The following is a 24,146-nucleotide window of genomic DNA, read 5'->3' as shown; positions in this document are numbered from 1 at the left end:
TCAGGAGGCAGAGTTTGCATTGAGCCAAGATCATGCCATTGCACTCCAGCCTGGGCGACAGGGCAAGACTCGTCAAAAGAAAAGCAGAGAGTACCCTGGTGAGAGGGAAGTCCTGCTTCCTGGGGCACAGGCTCTTGTTCCTAAAGAGGAAGAAAGATCGCACCCGGGAATGTGTGGAAGTAGCAGTGCAGTATGCAGAGCAGGGACCCTTGGCTTGTCTCCTGGGCTCCATCCAAGTTGCTTGTCTTATCTGTCCCTCAGTTTCCTCATCTGTACATAGGGTACTATGGAAATACCTACCTCTGTAAATTGCGGCAATAAATTACATGAGCTATTTCTTGTCAATCTCCTACAACGTTTATTGGCACAGAGTAAATGCTATCTATTAGTTCTTCATTCTACTGTTTCTAAATTAACACAAACATTATTAATGTTTGGGCATATTTCCTTCATGGCCTTATGGTCTTATGTCTCATACTTTATGCTTCAGATATGATTCTTAATATCACATGCGAAGATAAGATTTAAAAATCAAAGTTGTTTAAGATCTTTGACATATTTGTCCTTCAAATTCCCAGTAAAAGGGAAACCATCAGTCCCATAGTCCGAGGGGCCTTCCCGACTGTACAGAAAATCACTGCTTCATGCCTCAGTGCAGTGTTTTAGAGGGGAGGCTGCAAGGCTTGGTAAAGTGGCCCCGCATTCAGAGTCAGATCCCAGGGGATGTGAATTCTGACTCCACTTCATTGTGGTTGAATCATCTTGTCAACTTCATTGATGTGCCTTGAGTTTCTGTTTCTTCGTCTCTAAATTTTGGAGGACCAGATGCCAGAAAGTAGGAGACTGAGGAGTAAAGATGTGGAAATCCCTGCCGAGAGCCTGGTACTGAGGACAGTTTTGTCCTTGGGATGGACCTGGCTCCTGCCCTATAGGCAGTGATGAGAGCAGCATGTCCAGGCTTTCAGAGGCAGGCGTGTCTGTCTTTTCTCAGAGTATGAAGACTGCAAAGACCTCATAAAGTCTATGCTGAGGGATGAGCGGCTCTTCGTGGAAAAGGAGCTTGCAGAGCAGTTCAGGTGAGGGGGGCCCGTGGGGGCAGGCAGGTGGGCAGGTGTGTAAATCTCTGAAGTACAGCAGCTCGTCGAGGAGAAATAAGAGCTAAGCTGGGCCAGGGGAAGGGCAGGAATTGCCATGGCAGGCTCATGACACATAAAGATTTATCAAGCAGAGAACAAGGATGATAATAAGTTATGGGTTGCAGTTGTTTCTCAGAGCCTTATTTTCCGTTTTTCAAACAAGTAATTGTTGAGGTGAAATGCGCATAACACAAAATTAACCAAAGGAGTGGGAACCACCCAGCAGCATTCAGTATACTTCAAATGATGTGCCATCACCACCCCACTTACCCTTAGAATAACTTCCTGACTGACTGCGGCTTCTCATCCTTTCACTCCATCAATGTTGCCTTCTCGAGCCTGTCATTCTTTTCTTTCATCTTTTCAATTGGCCCCATCTGCACCTGGCCTCGTTTCTGACCATGGCTTTGTATCTAGTCGCTGCAAGATGCACTGTGTGTATATGCACATGGAAATGTCCATAGGCAGAGTGAGGAACTGAAAGGATGGATGTCTTTTTGAAACTGAATTAGGAAGGGACCTACTTTTGTTGACAGAAGAGACAGATGAATGGAACATCATGGGGGATCTTCCAGGAGCCCTCTCTTGTATGGAGGAAGCCTGTGAACCGTTTTTTATTCTTCCTCTTGGCTGCAGACATTTCTTTAAACACGTGCTGACCTTCTGCCTGGAGGTCTCCTTGAGGACATTGTCTCAGAAATCTGTGTCGCAGTATTAGAACTGATCGCTCATCCCTTTCCACTGTTAAATTTTCTCTACTATCTCACCTTAGGCAATATGAAGGCCTGGTTTTCTCTCGGGAACGAGAGTTGACCCAGTTAAGCGTGAAGTTACGGGAAGGGAGAGATGCCGCCCGCTCATTGATTGGGCATCTCCAGGCCCTTCTCACTCCGGATGAGCCTGACGAGTCCCAGGGGTGGGACCTCCGAGAACAGCTGGCTGAGGGATGTAGGCTGGCACAGGACCTCCTCCAAAAGCTCAGCCCAGGTAAGGTGGCCATAGGTCCTGATGACCCAAAACCCCAGGCTTATGAGAGACTCCAGACCTCCATACTTTCGCAATGACAGTTGTAGCGGTGGTGTTTTTTTCCACGAAACATATGTGGCCATGACATGACCAGGACTTCCTGGGTAAGAACAGAGATGGGAAACCCGTGGGGTTGGAGGTCACAGTATTGCAAATGTCCCTCCTTCCTTGATGGAAGGTGGTCTTTGGAGCAAGAAGCAGCATGTTTCTAGTTTTAAAGGACAGGAAGGAGGCTGTGACAGGAGGGCGTTTGTTAGAGTGAAAAGAGCTCTGGACTCAGAAGGCAGGTTCTCGGGCTGTCTCTTTGGCAATGTTCTTAGTAACTGTCGGTGAGTGAGTGATTTATCCTTCCTGAGTTTCTCTGTCTCCATCTGCAAAGGCACGCAAATTGTCTCTTGCCAGTGTCTGAAGCATCCCAATGTGGGAACACTTAAGACTGCCTTTCAAAATGAGATAAAGCCCCTTACCGTGTGGTGCTGCAGAAGGCACTCGATGTGGGGGCATTTGGTGGTAGGAAGTGCTTCAGACTGGAGCCCTCCCCATAGGGAGAATGTCCCTGAGTAACACAGCAGAAGCCACATGATGGAGGGCGGTGAAGTCTCCTGATGCATAGAGGACTGTAGGACAAGTTTGTCCTCTCCTAAGAGAAAGAATGAGGTTTGAAATGTGAACCGTGACAGGACACCAAGCCTGTGCCTGGGAATCAGACCTGTAGCGGGATGGGGGAGACAGCTGCCAAAGTCCAGAGAGGCTGCAGAAGCCTCCATCATATGGGGAGCAAAAGGTCTTTTCCGTATTTGGCCACATCTTGATGGTGGCCCCCCAGATCAGAAATGCATTGCCTGATGGATAAGGAAACCATGCCAGGGCATTTTGTGAAAGATAAAACAAGAGAGCTTTCAGCTGAACAGTGACCCATGCCTAGATGTTCGTGTCTCTGCGCACATTGGGCTGACTGCGCTTGCAGAGTGTGAAGTGGGAAATATCTGAATGAACACTTCTGTATTTACAGCAAATGACCAAGAAGAGGATGAAGATGTTAAAGTTGAGGAGGCTGAGAAAGTAGAGGAATTATGTGCCCCCAGGTAACACTGAATAATCGGGAGCAGGTAATGGGTGGTAACATATGAAAAAGGTCTAGGAGGCACACCCTCTCTGGCATCTACGATGGGCCAAAAGCCTGCATTCCCTTGGCCACAGTATGTGAAATTCAACCCAGCTTAGACACAGGGTTTGGCTGCTGTTGCGTTTCTCTGTGTGTGGCGGGTGTCATGCCTGTACCGTACAGGGATAGCTGAGCCTTCGTCCTCCTCGGCTCCTATCTGTCCAGTGCAGTGAACACCAGTTGCTCTCTTCCTCTCTGGCTCCCATGGCAGCCATGCTCTGTTGCAGAGAGAAGAGGATTGCCTGTTCCCTCTTAAAGGGAACCTCCTGTTTGCTTTCTGGGGCCACTCTCTTAATGCCTCCTGTCAACACCAGCCAGGACTCCCTGGGGTCCAGTCCCTCTGTGTTTAATCTTCTGTCATCTCTATCCCACCTGGCTCATCAGGGAGGTGCAGAAGGCTGAAGAACAGGAAGTCCCTGAGGACTCACTGGAGGAATATGCCGTCACTTGTTCCAATAGCCACGGCCCTTGTGAGTCCAACCAGCCTCACGGGAACACCAAAGTCACATTTGAGGAAGACCAAGTCGACCCACCTCTAGTTGTAGACAGTGCATCCTCTGGTGATGAACGGCAGGATGCTCCAAACCTTCTCCCAGGTAGCCTCTATTTTCCTTCTGTCTCATACCTCTGTCTAGGCTATAGAAGAAGAATTGTGAGGACACGCTGTATGCATACATACTGGTTTAGTCAGAAACTAGGATGGAGCTAGGTGCGGTGACTCACACGTATAATCACAGCACTTTGGGGGGCCCAAGTGGGAGGATCATCTGAGTTCAGGGGTTCAAGAACAGCCTGGACAGGATGGTGAAACCCATCTTTACAAAGAATACAAACAACTAGCCAGGCATGGTGCTGCGTTCCTATAGTCCCAACTGCTCAGGAGGTTTAGGTGGGAGGATTGGCGCAGACCATCCTCCCACCCTCATTCACTACTCTCAGGCTAGACTCTCTCTCCTTTTCATTGGCTTGTCTTAGCTATTAATAAGAAGTCTCTGGCCAGAGGCGCTGGCTCACATCTTTAATCCCAGCACTTTGGGAGGCCGAGGTGGGCAAATCGCCTGAGGTCAGGAGTTCGAAACCAGCCTGGCCAACGTGGCGAAACCCCATCTCTACTAAAAATACAAAAATTAGCTGGCATGGTGGTTGGCGCCTGTAATCCCAGCTACTTGGGAGGCTGAGGCACGAGAATCGCTTGAACCCGGGAGGGCACAGGTTGCAGTGAGCTGAGATCGTGCCACTGCACTCCAGCCTGGGCGACAGAGTGAGACTCCATCTCAAACAAAAAACAAAAAACCAAAGACCAACCAACCAAAGAAATTTAAAAAACAAAAAACAGTGTGTTGTGCTACACACAAACATTGGCCGCTCATGGGGTCAACAACTCAAGGCCCAGCCTTACTTTGTAGAAACATATAAGCGAGAAAAGGGTAGAAGTGTTTATGTCCTGGTTTCAAGGTGACTGCGTATAGCTAAGACAAGTTGACTTAAAGGAGATCAAGACTGGAGATGAGAAGAGTGAAACCAGGGAAACAACATCTTCAAAGAAGTGGGCGAGGCTGCAGTGACATCCCTCAGTCCTGATTAAACCTACATGATTTCACCAGTTTTTAACCCATCATGTGTTTGGGTGTCTTCTCCCCAGTCCCTGGCCCCACCTCTTCTGCCACAAACGTCAGCATGGTGGTATCTGCGGGCCCTTGGTCCAGGGAGAAGGCAGAAATGACCGTCCGAAGATATGACTTAAAAATCAAAGATGTTTAAGATCTTTGACATATTTTTCCTTGTAATTCCCAGTAAAAGGGAAACCATCAGTCCCATAGTCCGAGGGGCCTTCCCGACTCTACAGGAAATCACTGCTTCATGCTTCAGTGCAGTGTTTTAGAGGGGAGGCTGCAAGGCTTGGGAAAGTGGCCCCGCATTCAGAGTCAGACCTCAGGGGCTGTGAATTCTGACTCCACTTAATTGTGGTTGAATCATCTTGTCAACTTCCTTGATGTGCCTTGAGTTTCTGTTTCTTCGTCTCTAAATTTTGGAGGACCAGATGCCAGAAAGTCGGGAGACTGAGGAGTAAAGTTGTGGAAATCCCTGGAGAGAGCCTGGTACTGGGGACAGTTTTGTCCTTGGGATGGACCTTGCTCCTGCCCTGTAGGCAGTGACGGGAGCAGCATGTCCAGGCTTTCACTGAGGCAGGCGTGTCTGTCTTTTCTCAGAGTCTGAAGACTGCAAAGACCTCATGAAGTCTACGCTGAGGGATGAGCGGCTGTTCATGGAAGAGGAGCTTTCGGAGCAGCTCAGGTGAGGGGGGCCCCGTGGGGGCAGGCAGGTGGGCAGGTGTGTAAATCTCTGAAGTACAGCAGCTTGGCGGGGAGAAATAAGAGCTAAGCTGGGCCAGGGGAAGGGCAGGAATTGCCATGGCAGGCTCATGACACACAAAGATTTATGAAGCAGAGAACAAAGATGATAATAAGTTATGGGTTGCAGTTGTTTCTCAGAGCCTTACTTTCGTTTTTCAAACAAGTAATTGTTGAGGTGAAATGCGCATAACACAAAATTAACCAAAGGAGTGGGAACCACCCAGCAGCATTCAGTATACTCCAAATGATGTGCCATCACCACCCCACTTACCCTTAGTCAGAATCACCTCCTGACTGACTGCGGCTTCTCATCCTTTCACTCCATCAATGTTGCCTTCTCGAGCCTGTCATTCTTCTCTTTCATCTTTTCAATTGGCCCCATCTGCACCTGGCCTCGTTTCTGTCCATGACTCTGTATCTAGTCGCTGCAAGATGCACTGCGTGTAAATGCACATGGAAATGTCCATGGGCAGAGTGAGGAACTGAAAGGATGGATGTCCTTTTGAAACTGAATTAGGAAGGGACCTACTTTTGTTGACAGAAAAGACAGATGAATGGAACATCGTGGGGGATCTTCTAGGAGCCCTCTCTCGTATTGAGGAAGCCTGTGAACCGTTTTTTATTCTTCCTCTTGGCTGCAGACATTTCTTTAAACACGTGCTGACCTTCTGCCTGGAGGTCTCCTTGAGGACATTGTCTCAGAAATCTGTGTCGCAATATTAGAACTGATGACTCATCCCCTTTCCACTGTTAAATTTTCTCTACTATCTCACCTTAGGCAATATGAAGGCCTGGTTTTCTCTCGGGAACGGGAGCTGACCCAGTTAAGCGTGAAGTTACGGGAAGGGAGAGATGCCGCCCGCTCATTGATTGGGCATCTCCAGGCCCTTCTCACTCCGGATGAGCCTGACGAGTCCCAGGGGTGGGACCTCCGAGAACAGCTGGCTGAGGGATGTAGGCTGGCACAGGACCTCCTCCAAAAGCTCAGCCCAGGTAAGGTGGCCGTGGGTCCTGATGACCCAAAACCCCAGGCTTATGAGAGACTCCAGACCTCCATACTTTCACAATGACAGTTGTAGCGGTGCTGTTTTTTTTCCACTAAACATATGTGGCCATGACATGACCAGGACTTCCTGGGTAAGAACAGAGATGGGACACCCATGGGGTTGGAGGTCACAGTATTGCAAATGTCCCTCCTTCCTTGATGGAAGGTGGTCTTTGGAGCAAGAAGCAGCATGTTTCTAGTTTTAAAGGACAGGAAGGAGGCTGTGACAGGAGGGCGCTTGTTAGAGTGAAAAGAGCTCTGGACTCAGAAGGCAGGTTCTCAGGCTGTCTCTTTGGCAGTGTTCTTAGTAACTGTCGGTGAGTGAGTGATTTATCCTTCCTGAGTTTCTCTGTCTCCATCTGCAAAGGCACACAGATTGTCTCTTGCAAGTGTCTGAAGCATCCAAATGTGGGAACACTTAAGACTGCCTTTCAAAATGAGATAAAGTCCCTTACCGTGTGGTGCTGCAGAAGGCACTCGATGTGGGGGCATTTGGTTGTAGGAAGTGCTTCAGACTGGAGCCCTCCCCATAGGGAGAATGTCCCTGAGTAACACGGCAGAAGCCACATGATGGAGGGCGGTGAAGTCTCCTGATGCATAGAGGACTGTAGGACAAGTTTGTCCTCTCCTAAGAGAAAGAATGAGGTTTGAAATGTGAACCGTGACAGGACACCAAGCCTGTGCCTGGGAATCAGACCTGTAGCGGGATGGGGGAGACAGCTGCCAAAGTCCAGAGAGAGGCTGCAGAAGCCTCCATCATATGGGGAGCAAAGGTCTTTTCCGTATTTGGCCACATCTTGATGGTGGCCCCCCAGATCAGAAATGCATTGCCTGATGGATCAGGAAACCATGCCAGGGCATTTTGTGAAAGATAAAACAAGAGAGCTTTCAGCTGAACAGTGACCCATGCCTAGATGTTCGTGTCTCTGCGCACATTGGGCTGACTGTGCTTGCAGAGTGTGAAGTGGGAAATATCTGAATGAACACTTCTGTATTTACAGCAAATGACGAAGACAAGGATGAGGATGTTAAAGTTGAGGAGGCTGAGAAAGTAGAGGAATTCTGTGCCCCCAGGTAACACTGAATAATCGGGAGCAAGTAATGGGTGGTAACATATGAAAAAGGTCTAGGAGGCACACCCTCTCTGGCATCTACGATGGGCCGAAAGCCTGCATTCCCTTGGCCACAGTATGTGAAATTCAACCCAGCTTAGACACAGGGTGTGGCTGCTGTTGCGTTTCTCTGTGTGTGGCGGGTGTCATGCCTGTACCGTACAGGGATAGCTGAGGCTTCGTCCTCCTCGGCTCCTATCTGTCCAGTGCAGTGAACACCAGTTGCTCTCTTCCTCTCTGGCTCCCATAGCAGCCATGCTCTGTTGTAGAGAGAAGTGGATTGCCTCTTCCCTCTTAAAGGGAACCTCCTGTTTGCTTTCTGGGGCCACTCTCTTAATGCCTCCTGTCAAAACCAGCTATGACTCCTTGGGGTCCAGTCCCTCTGTGTTTAATATTCTGTCATCTCTATCCTACCTGGCTCATCAGGGAGGTGCAGAAGGCTGAAGAAAAGGAAGTCCCTGAGGACTCACTGGAGGAATGTGCCGTCACTTGTTCCAATAGCCACGGCCCTTGTGAGTCCAAGCAGCCTCACGGGAACAAAATCACATTTCAGGAAGACCCAGTCGATTCAACTCTCACTGACTCATCCTCTCATGATGAATGGTTGGATGCTGTACACATTATCCCAGGTAGCCTCTATTTTCCTTTGTCTCGCACCTTTTCCTATGCTGAGGAATATAAACTCTGAAGACAGGCTCTATACACACAAATTGGTTTTAATAAAATCTATGATTGAATTCTAAACAGAGATATCGCAGAGGTTTTCTGTCCTTCTCAGCTCATTTCATGCTTTTGTCTCCCAGTCCCCAGTGTCAAGTTACTGAACCCCAGACAAGTGTGACAATCTCATAGTCACCTGAGTGGAAGAGGTACACAGGAAGTATCTGTGAGGCCTCTCAGCTTCCATTCAGTATCTCTTGTCACATGTGATTAAGTCGTCTGTTCCGGAACAATGTCCATGAAGTTTTAAGGAGACTGGCAGCCTTGCCTTTGTATTTGGAAGTATCGTTCCCCAGGCTTCACTGCTCTCAGCTTTAATCTTCCTTTTTTCTTTTTTTTCTTTTTTTTTAGTAGAGGCGGGGTTTCATCGTGTTAGGATGGTCTCAATCTCCTGACCTCGTGATCCAGCCAGCTCGGCCTCCCAAAGTGTTGGGATTACAGGCATGAGCCACCGCGCCCAGCCTCTCAGCTTTAATCTTGATCTCCTTTAAGTCAGCTTTGTTAGCTACACAGTCACCTTGAAATCAGGACAGAAAGTTTTCTTTTTTACTTTGCCGATATAGTTCCATAAAGCAAGGCTGGACCCTGGTTCTCCACCCCATCAATGCAGTGGCTGACCCAATGTTTCTTTGTAGCATCATAGATTCTCTCTCTCTTTTTTTTTTTTTGTGACGGTGTATCGCTCTGTCACCCAGGCTTCAGTGCAGTGGCTCCATTTTGGCTTGCTGCAACTTCCGCGTCCCAGGTTCAAGTGATTCTCTTGCCTCAGCCTCCTGAGTCGCTGGTACCACAGGTGCTCAGCACCACATCTAGCTAATTTTTGTATTTTTAGTAGAGACGGGGTTCCCTCATGTTGGCCAGGCTGGTCTTGAACTCATGACCTCAAATGATTCACCTGCCTTGACCTCCCAAATCACAGATTCTTTTTAATGCAAGAGTTGTTAGAATTTATCTATCAGTCAAGTTGCATGTGTAGGTCCCTCTAAACATTTAATGTCCATGTTACGTGGTGATATAAGTCAGTACTGCAACAACACTCCTAGAAAATTGTTTGACCAATTGTTGGCGATTTTGGGGGAAGAGTTTTGTTTAACTTTGTATAGACTCAGGCAGGGAATATGGCATTATGGTCTACCCATAGAGGGAAATTTTGGCCTGTGGGTCTGGAAAGCAGGGTCATCTACTTCTCACCAGAGTTAATCTAGGGCACCCTAGAATAGTCCTCTCAGAATCCATATTATTGCACTGAGAATAGTTATGTCCTTGTGCTATGACTGGACACTGATTTGGTCATATGTGAAGTGTGAATTGCTTAATGTGACCTGCTTCTCTGAATTTATTCACAGAAAATGAAAGTGATCATGAGGAAGAGGAAGAAAAAGGGCCAGTGTCTCCCAGGTAATGCTGTGGAATTGTAGGCTGTTAATTCAATAGTGGCAGCTGGAGATTGTAGATTGAGAGAAAATGAGGAAGCAGTGAATAGAAGTTTTTCTTCCATTTACTCAGCTACAAGTTGTCCTTATTAACAAGGTTGTACATCATTTGTGGCCCTTGTGTTGGTTTTAATTTCGTAGTCCTCTCAAGATAGGAACTTGCAATCAGATGAGCCAGGTGAACTAGCCAAACAGGGATTTCTTGGTGATCTTTTCAAAAAACCAGCTCCTGGATTCACTGATTTTTTTGAAGGGTTTTTTGTGTCTCTATCTCCTTCACTTCTGCTCTTATCTTAGTTATTTCTTGACTTCTGCTAGCTTTTCAATTTGTTTGCTCTTGCTTTTCTAGTTCTTTTAAATGTGATGTTAAGGTGTTGATTTTAGATCTTTCCTTTCTCTTGTGGGCATTTAGTGCTAGAAATTTCCCTCTCCACACTGCTTTAAATGTGTCCCAGAGATTCTGGTATGTTGTGTCTTTGTTCTCATTGGTTTCAAAGAACATCTTTATTTCTGCCTTCATTTCGTTATTTACCCAGTAGTCATTCAGGAGCAGGTTGTTCAGTTTCCATGTAGTTGTGTGGTTTTGAGTGAGTTTCTTAATCCTGAGTTCTAATTTGATTGCACTGTGGTCTGAGAGACAGTTTGTTGTGATTTCTGTTCTTTTTCATTTGCTGAGGAGGGCTTTACTTCCAACTATGTGGTCAACTTTGGAATAAGTGTAATGTGATGCTGAGAAGAATGTATATTTTGTTGATTTGGGGTGGAGAGTTCTGTAAATGTCTATTAGGTCTGCTTGGAGCAGAGCTGAGTTCAAGTCCTGGATATCCTTGTGAACCTTCTGTCTCATTGATCTGTCTAATATTGACAGTGGGGTGTTAAAGTCTCCCATGATTATTGTGTGGGAGTCTAAGTCTCTTTTTAGGTCTCTCAGGACTTGATTTATGAATCTGGATGCTCGTATATTGGATACATGTACATTTAGGATAGTTAGCTTTTCATGTTGAATTGATCCCTTTACCGTTATGTAATGGCCTTCTTTGTCTCTTTTGATCTTTCTTGGCTTAAAGTCTGTTTTATCAGAGACTAGGATTGCAACCCCTGCTTTTTTTTGCTTTCCATTTGCTTGGTAGATCTTCCTCCATCTCTTTATTTTGAGCATATGTGTGTCTCTGCACGTGAGATGGGTCTGCTGAATACAGCAGACTGATGGGTCTTGACTCCTTATCCAATTTGCCAGTCTGTGTCTTTTAATTGGGGCATTTAGCACATTTACATTTAAGGTTAGTATTGTTATGTGTGAATTTGATCCTGTCATGATGATGTGAGCTGGTTATTTTGCCTGTTAGTTGATGCACTTTCTTCCTAGCATCGATGGTCTTTGCAATTTGGCATGTTTTTCAGTGGCTGGTACTGGTTGTTCCTTTCCATGTTTAGTGCTTCCTTCAGGAGCTCTTGTAAGGCAGGCCTGGTGGTGACAAAATCTCTCAGCATTTGCTTGTGTGTAAAGGATTTTATTTCTCCTTCACTTATGAAGCTTAGTTTGGCTGGATATGAAATTCTGTGTTGAAAATTCTTTTCATTATGAATGTCGAATATTGGCCCCCACTCTCTTCTGGCTTGTAGGGTTTCTGCAGAGAGATCCACTGTTAGTCTGTGGGCTTCCCTTATTGGGTAACCCGATCTTTCTCTCTGGCTGCCCTTAACATTTTTTCCTTTACTTCAACCTTGGTGAATCTGACAATTACGTGTCTTGGAGTTGCTCTTCTCGAGGAGTATCTTTGTGGTGTTCTCTATATTTCCTGAATTTGAATGTTGGCCTGCCTTGCTAGGTTGGGGAAGTTCTCCTGGATAATATCCTGAAGAGTGTTTTCCAGCTTGGTTCCATTCTCCCCGTCACTTTCGGGTACACCAATCAAACGTAGATTTGGTCTTTTCATATAGTCCCATATTTATTGGAGGCTTTGTTCATTTCTTTTTGCTCTTTTTTCTCTGAACTGCTCTTCTCACTTCATTTCATTAATTTGATCTTCAATCACTAATACCCTTTCTTCCACTTGATCGAATCGGCTACTGAAGCTTGTGCATGCATCACGTAGTTCTCGTGCCATGGTTTTCAGCTCCATCAGGTCATTTAAGGTCTTCTCTACATTGTTTATTCTAGTTAGCCATTCGTCCAATCTTTTTTCAAGGTCTTTAGCTTCCTTGCGATGGGTCTCTGCATCCTCCTTTAGCTCGGAGAAGTTTGTTATTACCGACTTCTGAAGCCTACTTCTGTCGGCTCATCAAAGTTATTCTCCGTCCTGCTTTGTTCCATTGCTGGTGAGGAGCTTTGATCCTTTGGAGGCGAAGGGGCGCTCTGGTTTTTAGAATTTTCAGCTTTTCTGCTCCAGTTTCTCCACATCTTTGTGGTTTTATCTAATTTTGGTCTTTGATGCTGGTGACCTACAGATGGGGTTTTGGTGTAGATGTCCTTCTGTTGATGTTGATTCCTTTCTGTTTGTTAGTTTTCCTTTTCACAGTGAGGTCCCTCGGCCACAGGTCTGGTGGAGTTTGCTGGAGGTCCACTCCAGACCTTCAAACAGGGATTTCTTGGTGTTGCCTGTTCTCTCCCATGTGTTTAAATCCAGGGAGAGAATGTATATAAGCTTTCTGCTTATTGTGTGTTAGTATGTTTGCTAGTATTTGTGCAAGCAAAGAAACTGAAAAAATAAACATATTATATCAAAATATTAGAAAAAGGGGAATCTTAATACACAAGATCTATGTCTGCACTGCCTCAAGAGCTCTGCTCACTTGAATGCTGCATGTAAAATTCAACCCAATTTATACAAAGTAGTTGAAGCCCTGTGTTAGTTCTCTGTGCTGCAAGTCATGATGGTAGTTTACAGGGAGAGTCTGGGTGCCCTGCATTGGCTCATCTGTGGCAAATGTACTGAGCACGTGCTGCCCATTTTTGTTTGGTCCCCAGAACAGTCACCCTGCAGCCTGCAGTTAGAAGGATAGTTTTATTTCTCTTGAAGGAAAAATGCCTTTGGTTTCTGTGACCACTCCATTCTGTCTCCCATCAGATCATCTGGAAGGTTTTGTTGTCTAATCTCTGTTGGTTGTATCTTCTGTTATCCCTGTCCTGCCTGGCTCATCAGGAATCTGCAGGAGTCTGAAGAGGAGGAAGCCCCCCAGGAGTCCTGGGATGAAGGTGATTCGACTCTCTCAATTCCTCCTGACATGTCTGCTTCATACCAGTCTGACAGGAGCACCTTTCACTCAGTAGAGGAACAGCAAGTCGGCTTGGCTCTTGACATAGGCAGTGAGTACTCCATTGTGAAGGTGATAAAGCTCCAGTTCATGTCCCAGGTGGACCCCATAATCTTTGGGCCTTGCGCCCCTCATAGGCCTGAGAGTTTCCATCACTGTGGGTGGAACCTATATATCAATGTAGATTTCAATCACTCTGGAATCAAGTCTGAAGCACAGGCATGGGGTGGGTCAGTGAGCTTTGCCCTCTTCCTACTCTCAGGCTTTGCCTGTGCCACCCTGGACTGTCATGACATTAAACTCAAGGCAGGTGTGGCAAACTCACACCAAGCTATGCAGCACATGTCCAGGAGTTGTCTGTCAGATCAGCTCATCTGAATTAAATGGCTCTTGCCAGCTACAAAGTTCTTTATAAGTTTTGTTTTCAAAGCATGTCTGTGTGGTTCTTTACCTGCCCAAGGCCAGCGTCACCCTTGTCTACCTCTCAGTGGAAGATGTGACCCAGGTTTCAATGAATTTATCCGCATTTTCCGTGTCTTGTAAGTTGGCTTGTTTTAGCTCATCTGTCCATCATCTTCCTGGTATGTTTTCTAGATAAATGGCTGACTTTTCACCCACAAAAGCCATAATAGCTGATGCTTCTGTGTAGAACCAAGTCTCATTTTGACTCAAGAGCTGGTATATTGCACCCCTCCATCAAATCTCAGTGTCCACAATCTCATAAACTATCAAATCCTGGGTATTTGATGAGAGAAGCCTGAATATTGCAGTATCTCTCCTATGAGGCATTAGAATGATTTGCCTCAAATCTATTGGGAAAAACATTGCTCATTTGTGTACACAAACCTAGGACAGAGTACACTGGGAAGATCACATTCGAAAACGGAGATTTTGCTCAAGGCTCATGAAAGGAACCAAGTCAGTTCTCTCAAGACTTGACCTTAGGCCTCCTGGTATATTTCTCTCAAAGTCTCCTGTTCTCACACTGAGAAGACTGATGTCCTTGTGTTAGGATTGGACAGAGGAATGTTTCTGTGTGCAAGGAAGAACTGCTTCATGTAAGAGGCCCTGTCTGAATTTATTTGCAGGACATTGGTGTGATCAAGTGAAAAAGGAGGACCAAGAGGCGACAGGTCCCAGGTAAGTCTGAGAAACTGTGGACAGTTAATTTGATGTTGACATCTGGAGACGCCAAGTCCGGGGAAAACAGTACATGCTGAAAATAATGATTTCATCTTGTCAGACAAATCTGAATTATGCCTACTAACATTGCTTTTGGTTCTCATTACAGTAAATGTTTAGGTTTCCATTTCTTCCTCCCCTTATCATTTACTAACCTAGTGAAGGTTGACCATACCTCAAATGCTGTATTCTCATGGTGACTACAGGGAAGCTTGAGCACATTTTATGCAAAATTGTCGAGCCCACTCTTTTAATGATCACTGTTCACTGTGTGTCCTGAGGGCACAAATATAGACTGTTCTTTGACTCCCTCATCAGTGTGTCAACTGGCCAATTCACTGAGCTCACTATCTCTCTCTCTGTGTGTGTGTGTGTGTGTGTCTTTCTCTTTCATCCTTTTCGACCTGGCCCTAGTCTGTCCCGACATAAAGGCAATAATGTGTTACCTCATTAAAAGATCTGTCCTTTTTCTTTTCAAACAGTTCCTTATGTTACCCATGAAATGTAGCTGGGGCTGTGTGTTTTCTGATTCCCGCTGGCTTATTCTTTACTTTTCCTACTTTTCCAGGCTCAGCAGGGAGCTGCTGGATGAGAAAGAGTCTGAAGTCTTGCAGGACTCACGGGATAGATTTTATTCATCTCCTTTTGCGGATCTGGAACTGCTTGAGTTATGCAACCCCTACAGAAGTGCGGTTAACTCATCGGAGGAAGAACACCTTGGCTTGGCTCTTGACGTGGACAGTGAGTACCTTACTATGAAGGTGATAAGACTCCACCTGGTCCTCCAGATGGGGGCGATATTCCTGTTCCAAGTGGCCCTTACTGACCCGAGAGATGTCATTGCCGCAGGCAGGACCTATGGGCGCATATAGTTTGTAATGAAACTAGTTTCAGTTGGAAGCCCAGACATGAAATGGGTCAGTGAGCATGGCTCTATTCCTAGTCTCCAGCCATGCCTGTGGCAACCTGAGCCCACTCTCAGCACATTGGACCCAGGCAGATGTAAAAAATTCACAGAACAATGATTTGGACTCAAGGGTTTGTAGATTTCCTCCTTCATTCTAGTTTGAGTGTCTTGCAACCATGAATGAGCTGGGTATTTGATGAGACAGGGCTGAATACTGCAGTTTTCCTCCTAGAAATCATCTGGGGCATTTTCTTTGAATTGATGGGAACAATAAGGCATAACTGTTTGCACAAACTTGGGATAAATGATTTTGGGATAAGTGTCTACCAGAATAGGGACATTTGACCCTTGGTTCTGAGATGCAAACCAAAGAATGTCTATCATGACTGGCTTTGAGGCCTCCTGAAATATATCTCCCACATTGTCCTGTTCTCATGCTCAGGAGCCTGAGGTCCCTGTGTGGGAATTAGACCATGGACTGTGATGGGTGTAGGTGAATTGGCTTATTTTGTCTGTCCCTGTCTGAATTTATTGCAGGAATTAAAAAAGACCAAGAAGAGGAAGAAGACCAAGGCCCACCATGCCCCAGGTAAGTTTGAGCAATTGTCAACAGCTAATTCTGTGTTGACACCTGGAGACTACTGGTTCAGGGAAAGCAGAGCAGGCCGACATTATCGATTACATCCTTTCAACCAAGCCTGAATTATTCCTACTCACATTGCTGTTGGTTTTCATTGCAGTAGATATTTAGGTTTCCGTTTCTTCCTCCCCTTATCATTTACTAACCTACTGTAGGTCGACCATACTTCAAAAGCTGTATCCTCTTGGTGACTGCATGGAAACTTGAGCACATTTTATGGAAAATTATTGAGCACTGTCTTTTCATGATCACTGTATGCTGTGTGCCCTGAGGGCACTAACTCAAGAGTGTCGTGTACTCCCTCATTAGTGTGTCACCTGGACAATTCACTGAGCTCTCTCTCTCTCTCTGCCTCTGTCTCTCTTTCTCTTTCATTCTTTTCTTTTTGGCCCTGTTCCATCCTGAGTGAAGGCAATGATTTGTTGCCTCATTAATGGATTTATCCTTTTTCTTTTTTAACCACTTCTTTATGCTACCCATGAAATCTAGTTGGGGCTCTTTTGTGTCTGATTTCCCCTGGCTTAATCTTTACTTTTTCTTCTTTTCCAGGCTCAGCAGAGAGCTGCTGGAGGTAGTAGAGACTGAGGACTTGCAGGACTCACTGGATAGATGTTATTCAACTCCTTCCAGTTATCTAGAACAGCCTGATTCATGGCAGCCCTACTCATTGGAGGAAGAATATATTGGCTTGTCTGTTGATGTGGATGGTGAGTACCTTTCTATGAAGGTGATAAGGATCCACTGAGTTTTCCGTATAGAGATCATATTCCTGCTCCAAGAGGCACTTACTGAGCTGAGAGATGTCATTGCTGCACTGAGGACCTATAGGCACATGAAGGTTGAATGAAACTCTAGTTCTACCTGAAAGCCCAGACATGGGATGGGTCAGTGAGCGTGGCTCTCTTCCTAGTCTCAGGCCATGCCTGTGGCACTCTGATTCTCCTCTCAAGGCATTGGACCTGGGCAGATGTGACAAATTCAGAGAACTATGATTTTTGACTCAAGGGTTTGTAGATTTCCTTTCTCACTGTAATTTCAGTGTCTAAAATCCTCACAACCATGAACAATCTGAGTATTTGATGAGACAGGGCTGAATATTGCGGTTTTTCTCTTAGAAATCATTTGAGGGCATTTGCTTTAAATTGATTGGAAAAATATGGCATAACCGTTTGCACAAACTTGGGACAAATGATATTGGGATAACAATCTACCAGTATAGGGACATTTTACCCTTAGTTTCTGGGACAAAAAACAAGGAATCTCTATCATGACCAGCCTTCAGGCCTCCTGAAATATATCTCTCACAGTGTCCTTTTCTTATACTGAGGAGCCTGAGGTCCCTGTGTGAGGATTAGACAGTGGAATGTTATGTGTGTATGGGAATCAGCTTAATGTGTCTGTCCATGTCTGAATTTATTGCAGAAATTGAAAAGTACCAAGAAGGGGAAGAAGATCAAAACCCACCATGCCCCAGGTAACTTTCAACAGTTGTGGTCGCTTAATTCTGTGTTAACACCTGGAGACAAGAGATCCAGGGAAAACCGTGTTTGATTTCATGTTTTCAACAAAGGCTGAATTACTCCTACTGACATTGCTATTGGTTTTCATTGCAGTAGACGTTTAGGTTTCCATTTCTTCCTCCCCTTATCATGTACTAATGTACCACAGGTTGACCATACCTCAGAAGCTGTACCCTTATGGCGACTGCATGGAATTTTAAGCACATTTGATGGAAAACTATTGAGCTCACTCTTCTCATGATCAGTGTTTGCTGTGTGTCATGAGGGCACTAACTCAGAGTGTCCTTTTACTCCCTTATCAGTGTGTCACCTGGCCAATTCACTGAGCTCACTATCTCTCACTCTCTCTGTCTCTCAATCTCTCTCTCTGTCTCTCTGTCTTTCTCTTTCATTGTTTTCTACCTGGCTCTGTTCTGTCCCAACAGAAAGGCAATAATTTTTTTACCTCATTAATGGATCTATCCTTTTCCTTTTTTAACCACTTCCTTATGTTCCCCCTGAAATCTAGTTGGGGCTCTGTGGTATCTGATTTTCCCTGGCTGCATCTTTAGTTTTGTCTCCTTTTCCAGGCTCAACGGGGTGCTGATGGAAGCAGAAGAGCCTGAAGTCTTGCAGAACTCAGTGGATAGACGTTATTCGACTCCTTCAACTTACTTTGAACTAGATGCCTCATTCCAGCACTACAGAAGTGACTTTTACTCATTTGAGGAAGAGCATGTCAGCTTGGCCCTTGACGTGGACAATAGGTTTTTTACTTTGACGGGGATGAGGCACCACCTGGTCTTCCAGGTGGGAGGCATATTCCCACACTAAGCAGCCCTTACTAAGCTGAGAGATGTCATTGCTGCAGGCAGGACCTGTAGGCACATGTAGGTTTGAATGAAACTGTAGTTCCCTTTGGAAGCCCAGGCAAAAGTTTTTAATTCTATAGATTAAAATAATTTTGGACAAAAACTAAAACTCAATAGGATGGGAAAGTGGGCATGGCTCTATTCCTATTCTCAGACCATGCCAGTGGCCACCTGTGCTCAGTCTGAAGACATTGGACCCAAGTTAGGTGTGACACGTTCACATGACTATGTAGCACATGCCGGGAGTGATCTGCCAGACATCCTAATTTGATCCAGATATCTCTGGGTAGCTACAAAGTTCCTCAGGGATTTCATTTTGCAGGCATGTCTCTGAGCTTCTAAATCTGCTCAAGGTCAGTGTCATCTTTGTGTTTAGCTCATCCAAAGGTGTTACCCTGGTTTCAATGAACCTAACCCCATTCTTTGTATCTTCAGTGTTGTTTTAGCTGATCCATCTGTAACACAGGAGGGATCCTTGGCTGAGGATTATATTTCAGAGCCACTGACTGCTCTTGACAATTGTTAACCCACTAGGCTCCTTTGATTAGAGAAGCCATAGTCCTTCAGCCTCCAATTGATATCAATACTTAGGAAGACCACAGCTAGATGGACAAACAGCATCAAGAGGCCTTAGCCCTGCTCCTTTCAATTCCATCCTGTAAGAAACAGGAGTCAGGAGCCGCTGGCAGGGGACAGCATGTCACCTGGGACTCTGCCGGTGCAGAATATGAACAATGCCATGTTCTTGCAGAAAACGCTTAGCCTGAGTTTCATAGGAGGTAATCACCAGACAACTGCAGAATGTAGAACACTGAGCAGGACAACTGACCTGTCTCCTTCACACAGTCCACGTCACCACGAATCACACAGCAAAAAGGAGGAGAGATATTTTGGGTTCAAAAAAAGTAAAAAGATAATGTAGCTACATTTCTTTAGTAATTTTGAACCCCAAATATTTCCTCCTCTTTTTGTTGTTGTCATTGATTGTGGTGACATGGACTTGTTTCTAGAGGACAGGTCAGCTGTCTGGCTCAATGGTCTACATTCTGAAGTTGTCTGAAAATGTCTTCATGATGAAATTCAGCCTAAACGTTTTGTCAAGAACACTGCAGAGTCAATACTGTGAGTTTCCAACCTCAGCCCAAATGTGGGCAGAGAAGGTCTAGTTTGTCCATCAGCATTATCATGCTATCAGGACTGGTTACTTGGCTAAGGAGGGGTCTAGGAGATCTATCCCTTTTAGAGACACCTTACTTATAATGAAGTATTTGGGAAAGTGGTTTTTAAAAGTATCAATGTCTTGTATTCTGATGATCATCCTCTAAACATTTTATCGTTTATTAATCATCCCTGCCTGTGTCTATTATTATATTCATATCTCTACACTGGAAATTTTCTGTCTCAATTTTTACTGTGCCTTTGTTTTCGCTAGTGTCTGTTGTTAAAAAAAAAAAAATTCTCTGCCTGGGTTTTAATTTTTGTCCAAAGTTATTTTAATCTATACAATTAAAAACTTTTGCCTATCACTCTGGACTGTTGGATTGTTTTTTACATTCAGTGTTATAATCTTTTGTTATGCTGATTGGTTTTGGTGGGTACTGATGCGAATTAATAAAAACATTTTCATTTCCCTGTTTATTTTCTAATCTCTTCCACATTGTAGGCTATGTTTACCATATGTAGCAGAATGTATTTATTCCATTTCTTGGTTCTAGTTATTTGTATTCTTTGTGAGAGAGTGTGTGTGTCTGTGTGTGTGTGTGTGTGTGTGTGCCTTTGACATTTAGGAAGGGTTGTGTAGCTCATATTTGATATTGACTAAAAATGTTTCATGGTTTTCCCCCCTTTGAACTAGACACGCTTCTAATATTTGGTTTATACGTTTTAAATTATGACTTTCAACGTCAAATATTTCCATATGACAGTCAATTACATGATGTGTTTTCTTTTTCCTACCTCCTTTACCTGCCACTTCTCATAATAGTATTTGAACCTAAACATATACCAGTGACATTCTGTGGTTGTCATCTTGCCCACACCTTGGTTTTTGGTTTAGATCCATAATTAAATATATTAATGCTCATGGGCTATTCAAAAGTGAATGTCACAGTCATGACTTGCTGAGTGGTACTCATCCTTAACAGAGTCCTCATGAGGGAATCAGGTCTCGCTGAGTTTAGCATGTTTAATAATCTTTCTCACGGTCTTGATACATGGATCGCATTACTGGATATAAGGTGCTTGCCCAAAATGATTTTTCTTGAGTTTTTGGGAGATATTTTCTTCCTTGGGGGACATACGTGGTGTATGTTCTCGTTGTGGGATTCCATTTTGTTCTACCAGGACCTATAATTTCTGCCAGTTACTTCATTCATTTGTTCTCTTCACCATGAGTCTCCAGAGGATGCTTCCTTTGTCCATGCCTCCCCATCTCCCAGCAATTCTGCGTTTCATAGACTGGCACCTCTGGTCCTCCGCATGGTGAAGCCCCTTCCTTTCAATTCCCCAGTAGCCAGTGCTCTAATCCACCAGGTCTCAGGCATGGTCTGTGTTTCTCCACATGCTCTTTCTTTTTTTTTTTTTTTTTTTTTTTGAGACAGAGTCTCGCTCTGTCGCCCGGGCTGGAGTGCAGTGGCGCAATCTCGGCTCACTGCAAGCTCCGCCTCCCAGGTTCACGCCATTCTCCTGCCTCAGCCTCCGAGTAGCTGGGACTACAGGCGCCCGCCACCGCGCCCGGCTAATTTTTTGTATTTTTTTAGTAGAGACGGGGTTTCACCGTGGTCTCGATCTCCTGACCTCGTGATCCGCCCGCCGCGGCCTCCCAAAGTGCTGGGATTACAAGCGTGAGCCACCGCGCCCGGCCCCACATGCTCTTTCTGAGGATAGTTTTAGCTGTGTTCTGTCATGAACAGGGCCCCCCTGCTGTCCTGGCCTCGATTTGCATAGTGTTTCCTGCTCCCTCTGCCTTTGTGTGGCTCCCAGACCCAGTTAAAGAAAATCACCTGAGGGCCACAGTGTTCCTTCGACCTGGTGTTTGGGGGCAGGGTTATGGGTGGGATTTTTGACTCTCTAAGTTAACCCCTAGGGCTTTGAAGTGTCTGTTGAGAAATTCAGCTGTTATCATCCTAGGTGGACTTGCTGTCTCCTATCCCCCTACTTCAAATGCAGAACTTCAATCGTGTACAAAAGAAGACCGAGTCATATAATAGAACACACCCTTATTCATTGGCTGGCTTCACCAATCATCTCATGGCTGAACTTTTACAAATACACTCTTAGCCACATACCTATGAAATGTATATGTGTGTGTATACATATGTGAATTTGCTTCTGAGATTATGGAGGCTGAAATTCCCAGGATGGAAGGAAAGCATTTGTTTCCCATTAGGCCTCTTAATTCTCTCCTGGCCTTTGATTGATTGCATGAGTCCCCCCCATTAAGGGGGGCAATCTGCTTCACTTAGTCTGCCCATCCCAATGTTAATCATATGCGAAACACTCTATGGAACACAACCAGAATCACATTTGGCCGAATGTCCCGGCACCCTGGTGTTCGGTCACAGTGACATGTGCAAGTAACTATCACACTTGCCCTTTGTCACATTTGTCATTTCTCCTGTTTTTCTCCTGATCTGCAGCTTATATTTGTTCTCTTAATACTGTCTTGTGTTGAGCAAAAACTTTTAATTTTTATAAAGTTGAATTTATCAATGTTTTAATGGTTTGTGTTTATTCATAACAAAGAACACTTTGCCTAATTGTGTCGTGAAGATTATGTCTTATATTTTCTGCTACACTTTTTCTAGTTTTATAGTATATATTTAGTTGCATAATCCTTAGGCCAGGTGCGGTGGCTCACGCTTGTAATCCCAGCACTTTGGGAGGCCAAGGTGGGCGGATCACGAGGTCAGGAGATCGAGACCACGGTGAAACCCCGTCTCTACTAAAAATACAAAAAAAAAAAAAAAAAAATTAGCCGGGCGTGGTGGCGGGCGCCTGTAGTCCCAGCTACTCGGAGAGGATGAGGCAGGAGAATGGCGTGAACCCGGAAGGTGGAACTTGCAGTGAGCCGAGATTGCGCCACTACACTCCAGCCTGGGCGAGAGCGAGACTCTGTCTCAAAAAAAAAAAAGAAAAAAAAAAATTTTTTTTTTTTTTGCTTCTTTGGAGACAGGGTCTCACTCTGTCAGGCAGGCTGGAGTGCAGCGGCACAACTGCAGCTCACTGTAGCCTCAACCTCCCCAGGCTCAGGTGATCCTCCTACCTCAGCCTCCTGAGTAGCTGAGACCACAGGCATGCACCACCATGCCCAGCTAATTTTTTTTTTTTTTTTTTTTTTTTTTTTGGGTAAAGACAAGGTTTCAGCCACGTTGCCCAAGCTGGCCTCAAACTCTTGGACTCAAGAGTCTTGTTCCCTCCCTCTTGTTCCTTCCCAATTTCAATGTTTTCTACCAGCAGGACCTCGAGAAACCATTTCACACCTCACTCAGCCTACCCTGGGTCTTCTTGAGTTGTTCTAACTCTTAATATGAATGAAAGGCTCAGTCAGAACTAGAACCAGAACTAGAACTTGAACTACAAGTCAGAAGGCGCAAAGTACCACATCCACGAGCAAGTGAGTGGCTCCCGTAGCATGGCTCGCCCTAGCACCCCTGTTTGAGAGTGTTCTCCTCAGTGCAAAGGAAACTCCAGGCATACTCCGGAGTTTCACCCATACTCACAGCCTTCGAGATCTTGTGAGTACAACACACTCCATGCAACACCAACAAGAGACAGGCCTGGGTTAAAGCAAATGCTTCGGGTCCCTCAAGGAGAAAGAGGAGCTCCTAGAGAGTAGGACGAGGCAGCTGTTGCCTGTGAGCAGGCAGCCTTACCTTTCTGGGAGATGTTCCACGCACTTGAGGTGCCCACTGGAGAGGTGATGGAGGGCAAGCGTAGTCTTCTTCAGGACTGCGATGTACCTTACAGACTCCTGCAGGCCAGCCAGCCCAAGTGCCTGGAAACTGAGCACAAGTACAGGTTGAGAGCAGCCCGCACCTGCAGAGCCTCAGGCTGGAAGAGACAGTCCAGAACAGTACCCACTGTTGCTTAGTGGGTAAGAAAACAGGCTTTGGGGTCAAACCCAGCTGGATCCTAACCCTGGCTCTGCCTCTTGTTAGTCAACTTCAGATTCTGCACTTGCAACCATTTGGCCACACTGCTTGCTTCCCTGAAACCATCTATATCTCCTAAAGGCTGTTCCCTCCTTCCCCTGGGACTTCACGGCAACTGGACCTACCCTCTGCCACATACCCATGAGACAGTGCTGTCATTACTGTGCTACCTGCCTGCCTCCCAATGGACAGCAGAATCCTCGACGACAGCAACTGTCTCACAGTCCCATGTGCTCTCATCGCCTGGGGCTCAGCACGCGTTTACCAAATGAATTACTGTCAGAAAATGTATAAGCTAATACAAATGACCCTATCATCTGAACAACTTTAGGGGCCGGGCCCGGTGGCTCATGCCTGTAATCCCAACACTTTGAGAGGCCGAGGTGGGAGAATAATGAGGTCAGGAGTTCAAGACCAGCCTGGCCAACATGGTGAAACCCTGTCTCTACTAACAATACAAACATTAGCCAGGCGAGGTCCACATGCCTGTAATCACGGCTACTGGAGAGGCTGAGGCACGAGAATTGCTTGAACCTGGGAGGCGAAGGTTGCAGTGAGCCAAGATCGCACCACTGCACTCTAGCCTGGGCGACAGAGTGAAACTATATCTCAAAAAACTCAATAAATAAAAATAAACAACTTTAGCA

General features: G+C 45.5%; 2 protein-coding genes across 5 annotated transcripts in view; one reads left to right on the top strand and one right to left on the bottom strand.

The window, feature by feature from the left end:
- Positions 1 to 19,982, top strand: part of LOC129472539 (neuroblastoma breakpoint family member 3-like) — a 31,923-nt gene extending 11,941 nt beyond the window's left edge. For all 4 annotated transcript variants that reach the window (XM_055262266.2, XM_063631685.1, XM_063631684.1 and 1 more), the window contains 16 exons: positions 992 to 1,076; positions 1,909 to 2,123; positions 3,175 to 3,247; positions 3,712 to 3,923; positions 5,538 to 5,622; positions 6,460 to 6,674; positions 7,728 to 7,800; positions 8,265 to 8,467; positions 9,905 to 9,956; positions 13,135 to 13,298; positions 14,335 to 14,386; positions 14,997 to 15,169; positions 15,873 to 15,924; positions 16,525 to 16,682; positions 17,398 to 17,449; positions 18,065 to 19,982. In XM_055262266.2, the coding sequence (XP_055118241.1) occupies positions 992 to 1,076; positions 1,909 to 2,123; positions 3,175 to 3,247; positions 3,712 to 3,923; positions 5,538 to 5,622; positions 6,460 to 6,674; positions 7,728 to 7,800; positions 8,265 to 8,467; positions 9,905 to 9,956; positions 13,135 to 13,298; positions 14,335 to 14,386; positions 14,997 to 15,169; positions 15,873 to 15,924; positions 16,525 to 16,682; positions 17,398 to 17,449; positions 18,065 to 18,308 (2,108 nt within the window). In that variant the 3' untranslated portion in view covers positions 18,309 to 19,982. The remainder of the gene's footprint in view (positions 1 to 991; positions 1,077 to 1,908; positions 2,124 to 3,174; positions 3,248 to 3,711; positions 3,924 to 5,537; positions 5,623 to 6,459; positions 6,675 to 7,727; positions 7,801 to 8,264; positions 8,468 to 9,904; positions 9,957 to 13,134; positions 13,299 to 14,334; positions 14,387 to 14,996; positions 15,170 to 15,872; positions 15,925 to 16,524; positions 16,683 to 17,397; positions 17,450 to 18,064) is intronic.
- Positions 1 to 24,146, bottom strand: part of LOC129472553 (ER membrane protein complex subunit 1-like) — a 47,210-nt gene that overhangs the window by 13,972 nt on the left and 9,092 nt on the right. The window contains exon 5 of the mRNA XM_063632105.1: positions 23,221 to 23,349. Coding sequence (XP_063488175.1) covers positions 23,221 to 23,349 — 129 coding nt within the window. The remainder of the gene's footprint in view (positions 1 to 23,220; positions 23,350 to 24,146) is intronic.

The sequence above is a fragment of the Symphalangus syndactylus genome, chromosome 22 (assembly GCF_028878055.3).
Source record: "Symphalangus syndactylus isolate Jambi chromosome 22, NHGRI_mSymSyn1-v2.1_pri, whole genome shotgun sequence".
NCBI lineage: Eukaryota > Metazoa > Chordata > Mammalia > Primates > Hylobatidae > Symphalangus > Symphalangus syndactylus.
This window is presented reverse-complemented; position numbering and strand designations above follow the sequence as displayed.